General features: G+C 35.6%; 2 protein-coding genes across 2 annotated transcripts; one reads left to right on the top strand and one right to left on the bottom strand.

The window, feature by feature from the left end:
* Positions 1 to 2,925: 2,925 nt before the first annotated feature.
* LOC127934706 (transcription termination factor 2, mitochondrial) lies at positions 2,926 to 6,476 on the top strand. Its single transcript, XM_052532253.1, has 2 exons — positions 2,926 to 3,074; positions 4,206 to 6,476. Exon 2 carries the CDS (start codon positions 4,253 to 4,255, stop codon positions 5,381 to 5,383), a length of 1,131 nt encoding a protein of 376 aa, XP_052388213.1. The 5' UTR covers positions 2,926 to 3,074; positions 4,206 to 4,252; the 3' UTR covers positions 5,384 to 6,476.
* A 1,892-nt stretch (positions 6,477 to 8,368) lies between these two features.
* LOC127934705 (dihydrofolate reductase) lies at positions 8,369 to 12,136 on the bottom strand. The gene is made up of 6 exons (XM_052532252.1): positions 11,962 to 12,136; positions 11,016 to 11,065; positions 10,794 to 10,899; positions 10,115 to 10,241; positions 9,917 to 10,032; positions 8,369 to 9,521 (listed from the first exon to the last, which is right to left on the bottom strand). The coding sequence occupies exons 1-6, from the start codon at positions 12,063 to 12,065 to the stop codon at positions 9,443 to 9,445; spliced, it is 582 nt and encodes a 193-aa protein (XP_052388212.1). The 5' UTR covers positions 12,066 to 12,136; the 3' UTR covers positions 8,369 to 9,442.
* Between the last annotated feature and the right edge of the window lie 281 nt (positions 12,137 to 12,417).

The following is a 12,417-nucleotide window of genomic DNA, read 5'->3' as shown; positions in this document are numbered from 1 at the left end:
CTGCACACAGAGCATACATTGTCAGGTTAGTCTCAGGTTCAGATTCAGGTTCAGGTTCAGGTTTATGTTCAGGTACATGTTCAGGTTCAGGTTCAGGTTCAGGCTGATTTTTATTATTCCACTTTCTTTCTGTTTTAGATTGAAACTTTAGATTGGTGACCTGTCTAAAGAGACACACATCCATGTATTCTTCCTCATTTATCCATGAATCCATGTGATCTTCTTTATCACCATCATCAATGTCATAATCACCCTCATCATCATCCTCGTCAGTCTCCTCATTATCCAGTAGCACCACACACCAGTACAACCCACTGTCCTCCTTTTTGGGATCTGTGATGATGAGAGAGGAATCTTCCTTTGAGAAATGCATGCGGCCTTGTAAATCATTAGGAGGGGCTACAGAAGGATCCCCTGAGTCCATTATTTGGATGTCCTTCCCATCATTCTTTCTATACCAAAGAACGCTGGCGTACTTTAATTTATCGCTTAATTCTGATGAAGACATGAAGTTACATGGGAGGACCACCTTCTTATTTTCTGCAAAAAATGAAATATTGGTTGATTCAAGCAAAGGGCACACATTCACAACATAATCTTCAATGAGGAAGGTAGAGAAACATTTATAACTCCCAGAATGATTTGAAGTGAGAGATCGAATGATTAGGGAAAAGTCTTCAGAATTATTGCTTGTTGACACGAACATCTGATTTTTGGTTGTCCCTACTGGTGCCGATGAGTTAACTTGTCCAAAAGGTGTTTCCCAGTGGTTCTGTCTGAGGTTGTGTACTGAACATTTTAGGACTATGGTATCTCCTACAGAAGGATAAACAGTCTTCATTTCAGGATCCTCTGGTAGTCCTAGGGTTTGGAAGCTCTTGCATTGCTCTCCCTCCATGATCAGACAGAAAAAACTAGGTCTGTCTTGAATAAACTCATCTGAAACATGTAAAAATGAGCCTTCATCATGAACCTGAATGAGGTTTTTAAACTCCGCTTGTAATGGCTCCAAAGAAATCTTAGTATCCATGAACAAAGTTGCATTGTCCACATCTCTGTACCATTTTATTTCAGCATGTTTCGTGGAACCCATATTACATACCAGATCTGCACCTGTGCCGGGTGTCAGTGAAATTTCCTTAAAGTCGAACTCCATGTCACAAACATAGAGATAGTGCTTGCGATAATTTTCCATTGTGCTATCACTCCAGCACTCTTTGATGTAAATGCCAGAATCAGAGAACTGAAGATTTGTGAGCTTCAGACCCAGCAGTCCTACAACTTCAGTGGATAAACTGATCCGACCCTTAAAGGCATCAGGTGGTAAAACTGAAGGTCTCGAGAACTGACCCAATAGCTCCCTTCCATCAGCATTCAGTTTGTACACAGCAATGTCATTGCCAAAGCAATAACCCATGTCCAGTTCCCCACCAAGAGCTCTGAAAATGGGCTCTGGGTCTTCTTCTGCAATAGTGCTCACTAGCAGCAGAGTGAGAAGTATCACAGTGTTCCCTGTCTGAACCATCCTGTTCTACTCTGTCCATCCGTAAGACTGCTTTCAGGCTGTTACCTTCCACATAATCAGAAATTTGAGTAACCTGTTTCTGAAGTTTGGCAATAAGATCCACCCACTTTGGGATGTTGTCCTTATTAGGTGCAGGGTTTTTTCCTTCAGTTTCTCAGGTGCAGTTTTTCTTGCTTTGCTTTCCTCATGCCTATATCCTCCCTTATAACCCAGAGCACATGATTCTCATTTATCTTTCCATTAAAGGTTGTTCATGTAATCTTGTGTGCTGTTGACAAAAAGTTTTATCTCATAAATCACTAAAGATTTATCTCTAGTCTCAATCTCTATATCGAGTTCTATCTCTTCTGTGCTTCCTCATTTGGTTATATCTTGTGGTTGTCTGAGTATGAGAAACATCAGTCTATGTTAGGTCATTCTCAACTGAAACTCAAATAATGGACACATTTTTTTTTTTTTTTTTTTGCAGTGAGTCGCAGCTTCAGTCAACCATTTCAACAATGCTCTGCAAAAACCTGATAGTTTGCCTGCAGGGAAAAACATTAACATGAATGTTCACTCTTGTACTACAACAACATACTGGAATATCTGGAAGAGAAATTCATAGTTCAAGTGTAATTGATCACTACTAACTTATAAATAAATCATATCAGTAGATTTGAGCAAAATGTATGTAATAATTATTTTAGAGTCTTACCTATGTGTGTGTGTGTGTGTGTGTGTGGGTGGGTGGGTGTGTATATATATATATATATATATATATATATATATATATATATATATATATATATATATATATATGTATATATATATATATATATATATATATATATATATAGGCTATATATATATATATATATATATATATATATGCACACATACACATATATACATATGTGTATTCGCTTATATGTTTGAGAAAAATACTAATATAGAGACAGAGAACTCTAAAGTAGTCTTTAAATATTGAGAATCTGTTGTCTTGAACTGTACCTTGTCGGCCTACAGGTACTTTATAGTCTGTGGGGGCCCTCTGAATGCAAAGCCATATTGTGGAGACTTCAAGGGTGGGCTGAGTGAACAGTTTAGGCAGGAATGATCCAGCATTGTGATTAAGCTCCAACTGTGACTCACTCTCCACTGCCATTCAGACTAATATCTCTCTGTTCTGATTATAGAACCCTCAGTCCCTGATGCCATTTTAAGCGAAAAACACAACAGCCCTGAACTGCTGCTTAAAATTGAATTATCTGCTAATTAGAAAAAGCTTGGCTGTCTTTCATATTTGTTGATCTTTTTATTAGTGCCAGTTTTGACTATTTTGTCTTTTAGGTGAGTGGTTAAGTCATATTTTCCTTTGCTGTAAATCAAAATGTTTTTATTTATTTATTTTTTATTAACTGGTTTCAGTTTTCCTCCCATGCGAAGGGTGGCGCTGTTGTACTCAGACCACATGGGGGCGTCAAAACCAGAATCAGAGAAGCCCACGTCTTCCCTTGTGGTCTCCCCCAGTTCCAAGTCCAAATGTGACCAGATTGGACCTGCTGAGGTAACGTTACTGATCAGTTTTTATTATGAACACGTTTCAGATAATGATATTATTGCATACTAATAAACGCACGCCGCATGTAGACAACGCTGTTTGTTTCTTTACCTCGATGTCATGACTTATGTTTCATAAGAGAGAACACACTGCCTCATATTTCATAAGAGAGAACACACTGCCTCATGTTCTGTGGATATTTACTTGATGGTTTGTTTGTTTGATGTTAGTGTAATAATAATAATGGTATAATTACAGAATTAACTCATTTTCTTTTAATTTTTCTTTTCCTCACACTTCCCCCATATACTGTGTGTGTGTGTGTGTGTGTGTGTGTGTGTGTGTGTGATACTGATGTACTCAAGCAAAATCTTAACTTATCATATTTATCTGTGTTATTCTAATTTTAGAATGCATTTTATTTTAACAAAAATGTTTTTGTGCCCCTCGGTGCAAGGCGTGTCATTGATATTCTGTTCTGTTTCTTCAAAAGCCAATTTACTGTAAATTCTTAATGCGTATAGTGTATCTTCTTTTCTTTTTCTCTAATAAGAGAACACCAGTATATAGATTATTGCCTCAAAAAAGTCACAAAAGTCAAACAATTTATTTATGTGGGATAAAAGACCCCAAAAAGAGCATGAAGGTTAAATGGTGTCGTGAATGTCATTTAAAAACTATGGGACATCCTTGACCATAAAGGTATCTAGTCTTTTTCTTTGCAATCCCAAGAAAAATATGTCATTATCTCATTATAAAGAAACTGTTTTACTTGTTTGTACTTTTTTTTTTCTGTTTGTGTACCTAACGGTTGTTTGTTGTTGTGAAATTTAGCTGTTTTCTCCAAAGCTAAAATCTAGTTACCAAAAGTAGCCTAAATTATCTTAGGCGTAGATGTAAAATAACTTCTGATATTGGCATTTTGTGGATGTTAGCTATTAAACAGCTAGTTGTTTTCTGGTGACAGTTCTTTATCATGTAAGTAGATGGTTTGTAGAGTCTGAATGCTCATTCTGTTCACTCGGAAGACTCATGTGATATCAGATTTGTGTTAGTAGGTGGGAATGAGGAAGTTTTCAATTTAAACAGTTTGAGACTTGAAGTAGATTTTCTGATATGTTTTTCCGATTGTTTCAGGCATGTGACTTGCATGCAATGCAAAAACAACCAACAGACCTACAAACATGTTGCGATTAGTCACAACTTCGCTGTGTCTCTACTGCCAGAGGGCTCAAGTGACTCCTTTGCTTTTCATGAGGCCCTCCTCCTCGATTGTTCAAGAAGAGAACCCGCTTGCTGTAAGCGCCCTTTACGACTTGTCTGTAGACATTAGTAAAGTCCGGAAGCTGAAGAGTTGGGTGTTGCGCCATGAACAAGTGTTTGTGAATGAGACCGCCGCCCTGCTGAGGGACATGGGGGCTAGTGGGCCTGTTATCGCCCGCGTTTTGGAGCTCCATCCTGAGGCCATCCTCTGCAAACCTGATCAAATGGAGGCTCAGAAAAAGCTGTGGATGTCAGTGTGCACCAGCCAGAAGGATCTAGTAGCAATCATTGAAAAATTCCCCAGCTCGTTTTTCTCCTCGTCCTCCGATCACGAAAACCAGAAAGCTAACATTGCGTATTTCCAGACGTTACATCTCAACAAACGCGTTATTAGCAAGCTCATGGCCAGTGCCCCTCAGAGCTTCAGCCGACCCTTGAAGCTAAACAAGGAGATGATCCAGACCCTGCAGAAGACCTATTTGGACTTGGGTGGGAAGGAGGACAACATGAAGACCTGGTTGCAGAAGCTGCTTACTCAAAATCCATACGTGCTTCTAAAGCTTCCCGAGGCCCTGCACGATAACTTGGCATTCCTACGCAATGTGGGATTTACTGGCGATGAGCTCTTGCGGCTGCTTTCCAAACTGAAGGGATATGTTACTGAGCTGAACCCTGAAAGTATGAGACTCACCCTCAACTACTCCCAGGAGACTTTGGGATGCACAGAAGCAGAGCTCAGGCAGATCGTGCTTCAGTGTCCAGCCTTGTTATACTATTCTGTGCCTATATTAGCTGACCGCTTCAAAGGCCTCCTCACCGCTGGAGTAAGTATGGAGCAGATCATGGAGACTCCCACAGTATTAGAACTGACAACGCAGATCATTCAATATCGCATTCAGAAACTGCGCTCGTTTGATTATGATGTACGGTCAGGTAGCCTGGAAGTCCTCGACGGCACCAAGAAAGAGTTTGAGATGAGCTACGGGAAGTTGCATCTTAGACGAGAGAGGCCATTTTTTAATCCAGTAGCTCCACTTCAAACAGAAGATTAAGTGTGGAAGCCTGTTTTTGTGACTTTCAATCTCAATTATGACTTCATTTGTCACAATTCCGAGATTACATCTGGCAATTTTGAGTTAACATTACGCAATTCAAGACTTTTTTTTCTTCTCAGAATTGCACATTTTTACACACAATTCTTAGTTGTCATAATTCTGAGTTTGTATCTGCCAATTTTGAATGTTTTTTTTTTTTTTTTTTTTTTTTTTGAATTGTGAGTATATCTAATTCTGAGAAAAAAGTCAAATTGTGAGACATAATCTTGGAATTGCAAGAAATAAAGTCAGAATTGTGTGCAAGTTTGTAACACAATTCTGACTTTATGTATTGCAGTACCTAGTTTATATCTGACAATATCGAGTTACCATCTTGCAGTTTTGAGTTTATATCTCACAATTTTGAGTAAACATGTCACAGTTTGTATTTTATCAGAATTGCGAGTTCATAACGGAATTCTGTTTTATTTCTCGTAATTCTTAGTTTATATCCAAGAACTCTGAATTCGGATATAAAAAGTTGCAATTACAATTTTTTTTAAATTGCATGGTGGAAACAGGCTTCCATAATTAAAATTGTATGTGCTGTAAACGGTATATTAACAGCGGGTTCCTTTGTCTGTTTTCGTACTACGGAGCCCCGCACATGACATGCAAGAAAAAAAACAAATAAATTGTGCACACGATTTACTAATTAGTTCCCTCAATTTACTAAAATGTGCACACAATTACTATTGCGTTCCCTCAATTTACTATTGTGTTCCCTCAATTTGCTAAATTATGCGTGCGATTTAGCAAATCGAGGGAACGAATCAGTAAATTGTGCGCACAATTTATAAATCGAGTGAACGCAATAGTGAATCAAGGGAATGCTATAGTAATCATGTGTACGTTTTAGTACATTGAGGGAATGAATTAGTAAATTTTGCACAGGATTTAGCCTTATATTTTTTTTTCCTGCATGGCTCCGTAGTTTTCTGTATGAATACATCTATTTATTTTATTAATTTGCTGAAAGGAATAAATTGTCGAATGTTTTGTTAATGTTGTGGAAGGTGATTCTTATCAAATACAACATTGTTAACCCATACTGTGCTCAAAGAAAATGTCTTTTTTATGTCATTTCTCTCCCCTAAAAAAATTATAAACGTACATTTTTGCTGTTTGTTGCACTTAGTCGTTGTATTGCCACATACAGATGTGTTGTGCCAAGTAATTTATGTAGCTTTTTAAATTCTTCATCAAAGTCTTTAATAATGAGCAATATAAAATACCTCTTGGAGGTATGCATTATGCAGATAAATATTCAGATCGTTGAATGTTTACTCGTGTGCTGCCATCAGAATCTCATTTGCAAGCATTTCCCAGTATTTTGCCCTCTGGGCAGCATTTTGAGATAATTTTGCGCTTTTTAATGTTTAGACTAAAGACTTCACTGGTATCTCTAATGAAGTAACATTACATATTGCCTTGTGGCATTTGCTGTTTATGCAGTGGACTTTATGATTTCTTTAATGGTGACTATTACATTTCTTATAGCTTCAAAATAATGGATGTTTTTGAGCTTGTTTAGACCTGATAATTAAATGAATTTATGCATTACCTTTTGAGTCAGGTTTGACTTATATTTATAGCTGTTTTGATTATTCTACATCCCTAAATTCTTGCCTCAGCCATTCTCTTTTGTTCTCCATTCTTTGTCCACTCCTAGTGTACAACTCTGACCGGATGGCTGCTTTATCCTGCAAATGACACTTTGAGTTATACCCGATCTCATAGGAGGTTAATAAGTGAAGATATAAATAGCTCTTTTTCATTTGAAATGTGACAGTGGGTATTATTAGCAAATGTTATACATTGATTTCATAGGGCATAACTCAGGAATATTATGAAAATAGATGACACATGCAATTAAAGTCTATGATTTCCTTTGCATGCTGAAATATTAATGTGGTAAATATTCCATGTCTGAGGTCATGCTGAAGTGCTCCGCTGTCCTCTGTGCAATCTGCTCTCAGATCTTCTAATCAGAATATGCTGTATGTGAATACGAGATGGTTTTTATTGACGTCAGTGTGGACATTTTAGATTTAAACACCAGTAATACCACCAAATAAAACCACTAATAGATATAACAGTTCAGTAATATTAATTTTCTATTAATTATGTTCATCCTAAATTAGCATGGGATGATATTGGTGTAGCCATTTAGATCATAATTTAAAAAAGTTTAATCTTGTATATTTAGGATAATGACTATTTTAAGATAGTCAAGTGTAAATCTAACCTAAAGAAAATATTTTATGGTTTCACTATTAGTCTATTGTATTTAATGTTTTTGAAATAAGTGTCTTATACTCACCATTGTGTCATTTATTTGATCGAAAACAAAGTAAAACAGTAACACTGTGAAATATTATTACTATTTAAAACAACTGTAAAAAAAAAAAAATAATATACTTGAATGGCAAAGCTGAATTTTATTATTTTATTATAATTTTTTATTATTATTACTCCAGTTTTCAGTGTTATATTATAACACTAAATATGCTAATTTGGTGCTCAAGAAATTATTTTTTTAATTATTATTTTTATTATCAATGTTGAAAACAGTGCTGCTTTTTATTTAAAAATTTAGTCACTTTTGATCATTTGATGCATGTTTGCTGAATAAAAGCATCACAAAATCACTGATGCCAAACTGTCAGTATAACAGTTAACAACATCTCACCTTTGATTTTCATGTTTTTGAAAATTTTATCCAGCATGTTTTGAGAATTTTTTAAAAAGGATCTTATGTGAAAAGACTTATGGGACAAACTCGTTTTTGGGAAGGCCAGTTAAATACTTCAAACATTTCCTAAAGGTTGACTGCAGCATTACAGCTGGAGTCTGGACTATATCCTAGCTGCAGACTCCATCTAGTGGCGAAAGTTATTCAGTGTCCCAATGTATACTGGACAATTACTCAAAAAAAAAAAAAGTGTGTATATATATATGTGTGTGTGTGTGTGTGTGTGTGTATGTATATGTTTAATTGTATAGTAACATGCCATTAAATGCTGCACACTTTTAATTTGGATTAGAAACAAACTTTATTATAGCACAAAATATTTAATTTCACACAAAAAAAACAAGTTTATAGAATATCACAATTATAAGAAGTTAAATACACTGCCTACAAAACTTACATGACAGAAAAACTAATAGCCTACTAACTTGAGTAAGGTTCACACAGCAGATGGTATGTATACACAAACCATATATATAACTCCTACTGTGTCCCATCTCCCTGATCTGCTTTGACTCATCACACTCGTGTCACTATGGTGACCGTGAGATGAGTAACAGTGGATCTGGTGAGTGGTCACAAACGGTTTCATGTGTAACCGTGAGAGAAGTGGTGCTCATCACTGGCAGCACTGAGTGCATCTGCTGTTTCAGATCATGTGTGGTGTGATTTCTTATGTAATGAAAAAAGTTGATATTATGTAAATTATCTTCATATGGTTTAAATGAAGAACTTGCTGCTTTGAAATGCTTATGATTTGATGGTTATGAAGTCCACCAGTGACATTCTGTAGCTCTCAACAGAGCCTTTGATATAAAGTGTTCTTCTGTGCAATATTCTTAAAGTCTGCAAAGCTGACATTATTGTTAAAACCAATACAACAAGTACAGTTTTACAATAACTATAGTTTTTCAATACAAAAACAATATATTAGTGAGAGAATGTAAATGTTTTGTAGGTTTTTTTTTTTTTTTTTGGTAGAATCTAACACTTGCGAGAATACACAAAGTTTCTCAGGGGAATGCAAAGAGCACAAAAAGGAATGCAACACTTTGGGGAGAGAATGCTATACTTTTTGCAAGAAAATGCAAAATGTCTCTTAATACTATTGCGAGGGAATGCAACTGTTCTGCGTAAGAACGTAAAGGTTCTCAGGAGAAAGCAATAATTCTGCGAGACAATGCAAGCGCATTTTTCCTCCATTAGTACCTTGTCCCCTTTGGGGCTCCGTAGTTTTTCAGTCTGGTCTCTTCCCAGCTTCAGTTTCAAGCTTCTTTCTTGAAGACTTGAAATTGAAATTTAATACCATTTTCTTCCTGAATTTCATCTGGTACTCCTGGAAAGCTTGTTTAAAGAAAATCAACAATTAATCAGACAAATTACAATGCATAATATGAGGCAAGTATGATCAGCAACACTTTACAATAAGGTTCCATTTGTTAACATGAACTCACAATTAATCATATATCTAAAGCATTTTTTTTTATCTTATTTAATATTTATTTCAGCATTTACTACATTATTGAAATCAAAAGTGTATGTTCATTTAATATAATGGACCCGAGTTTGCATGAACTAACAATGAACAAACATGATCAAAGATGAACAAATACTGTAACTACTGTATTGCTCATTGTTAATGTTATACAATGCACAAACTTATGTTAACAAATTGGACCTAATTGTAAAATTATGCCATATTATATTTGTAACTCTAATAAATGAGGGGATAATCCTACCCCTTTTGTTTTCTGAAAACATTGCGGTCAAATTTGGGGAAAAAGACATCGCAGTCAAATTCGGCCATGATGTCAGTGAGATAGATGAGATCACACCATGGATGCGCAAGACTTTCCTAAATAGCACAGTTACAAAATTAACTGAATTACTGTATATATTTACACTTATATACATGTTGCACAGATCAGGTTTCTCACCTTATACACCTCTGTGCCTCCTAAAACCCAGATGGTCTCCACAGTGTGACATAAGGGGGGCTCAGAAGCCAGACGAATTACTGATCCGAAATCCTTACACAGATAGTGGGCACGTGGAGGCACTGCACTGCAGTAATGCAGAATATAGTAAATTAATACAGAAATTGTAATATAAGTTATTTTTCAAAAGTTTGGGGTCAGTATATAAATATATATTTGTTGCTGTTGAAAGAAGTCTCTTATGTTCACCAAGCCTGCATTTATTTGATCAAATAATAAAACTATAATATTATGAAATATTATTATAATAAAAAATATATATCTTCCTGTGATGCAAAGTTGAAATTTCAGCAGCCTTTAGAAATCTTTTAAATATGCTGATTTATTATTATTATTATTATTATAAAAAAAAACATTTATGCAGCTTAATATCTTTGTGGAAACTGTGATACAATGTTTAAAGATTCTTTGATGAATATAAAGTTCCAAAGCATACAACATTACATTTATATTAAATATAAATATTGTGTAACATATAAATGTCTTTACTTTTGATCAATTTCATGCATCTTTGCTGAATAAAAGCATTGATTTCTTAAAAAAAAAAAAAACTTACTGACCCCAAACTTTTGAATGGAAGTACAGTTGCATAAAAGTGTTTATAAATGAACATACTTACGTCAGCTTCCTGCTCAATACCAAATTGATGCAGTTGGCCAAAGGGAAGACCGTCTCAGGACAGGAGGACAAGGAGATTCGCCCCCAGACAACCAGATTCTTCTTCCCTGATGTGCACCAGAGAGAGAGGAAAAAAAAAACAGTTATGATTTTTCATTATACTGTTAAAATTACATTAACTAAAATATAAATCAAACCATACATAGAATTTAAAGCCACTTACCAGGTGCTGACACAGCTGTAATTGTATCCATAAAGAACAGAAATTCTTTTCTGTAAACAACATGAGCACATTAGATATTTTGTGTGCAATTCGATATACATAAATTCAACTTTGATAACTGCATAGTGTGCAAAATGCAATTTGAGCTGCATGACAAATATCTTTGATGTGCTCCTAGCTTTCAAAAAAAGCAGGGCTGTGTGCACAAATCAGAATTGAACCAAGATTATCCTGCATCACACTGCATGCATTGATCCAATTTAATAAGCATGGCTAAGGCTCATACCAACATAATATTATATACCAGAAAAATAAAGACAATTCCCAGTAGTCTATAGCCCCGGTTTGCACATGCTGTTATCTCTTATCTCAAATGGGACGGGCACTGGGGGGCTCGAAGTTTCAATATAATTAAAAAAAACTGCTGACATTCAGTTGGAGTTCTAAAGGTCAGTGACATTCAAAGAGAGAGGGAGAGAGAGAGAGAGAGCTATCAGAGCTATCCAGAAAATATGTAAAATAAATGACAAGTAGTAAAAATAAACATTTCAAATTGAAATCTCAAAATTAAAAGTTCAAAATAATTTTATGTGAGCTGTGTATGTGTATGTGTATAACAAACACACATACACTCACACACAAAGAACTTTGTGAGAAACAATCTTACAATAACTTCTTATTTATACCATGTAGAAATTGTTGCACACCGTCCAGAAGGTCAACACCTTTGTAATCAGACAAACATCGATTTGATGTTTTTTAACTAGTAATTGCTATATAGCCTAACTTTATGCCTCGAATGCTAATAAAGGAATTGTGTCACGTCACGTCGTTCATGAATTCATCTGATTACTGATTCAAATTATTTATTCGTATCTAACATAACTTATAAAATACAGCGATTCCAGCTGAATCGAATGATGATAGGAACTGTACTATGTCTTACGGAAGGCTCCAGGGAAGCTGTCCGTTCTTTCCTATGCCCATGTCACGGCAGGCAGCCGCGATGAGCCGGATTGGTTTGCGCATCTCCTCCCCCTCGTTGTTCATCTTTGCGACCAGCTTATCGTCCGTCGGGCTTTGGAAGTTTGGAAGAGGTGTTCGCAACCCCAGCTTTATAATGGAGCTTTTAAACATCTGCTTGAGTCACCGTGTGACGTCAAATGGGAGTGGCTGTCTGTAATTAATATTGTTTACATGGTAAAGAATCAGTAATCATTAGTCGAACTACACCTTTTTTTATTATACCTTTCCTTAAACAGAAGTAAACTAGTCAGGCTATTAAACTAGAGTCTTCAGTGGCGAGTCTGAAGTAATGCCTGTTGAAAATGTATATTTATAATAGATAATTATTTTAAATTATAGCAATATTTAAAAATTTTTTTTTAGTTTTTGATCAAAT

Source organism: Carassius gibelio, chromosome A18 (assembly GCF_023724105.1).
Source record: "Carassius gibelio isolate Cgi1373 ecotype wild population from Czech Republic chromosome A18, carGib1.2-hapl.c, whole genome shotgun sequence".
In the NCBI taxonomy this organism is placed as follows: domain Eukaryota; kingdom Metazoa; phylum Chordata; class Actinopteri; order Cypriniformes; family Cyprinidae; genus Carassius; species Carassius gibelio.
The sequence above is the reverse complement of the archived record's forward strand: the minus strand, read 5'-3'. Positions and strand labels throughout refer to the sequence as shown.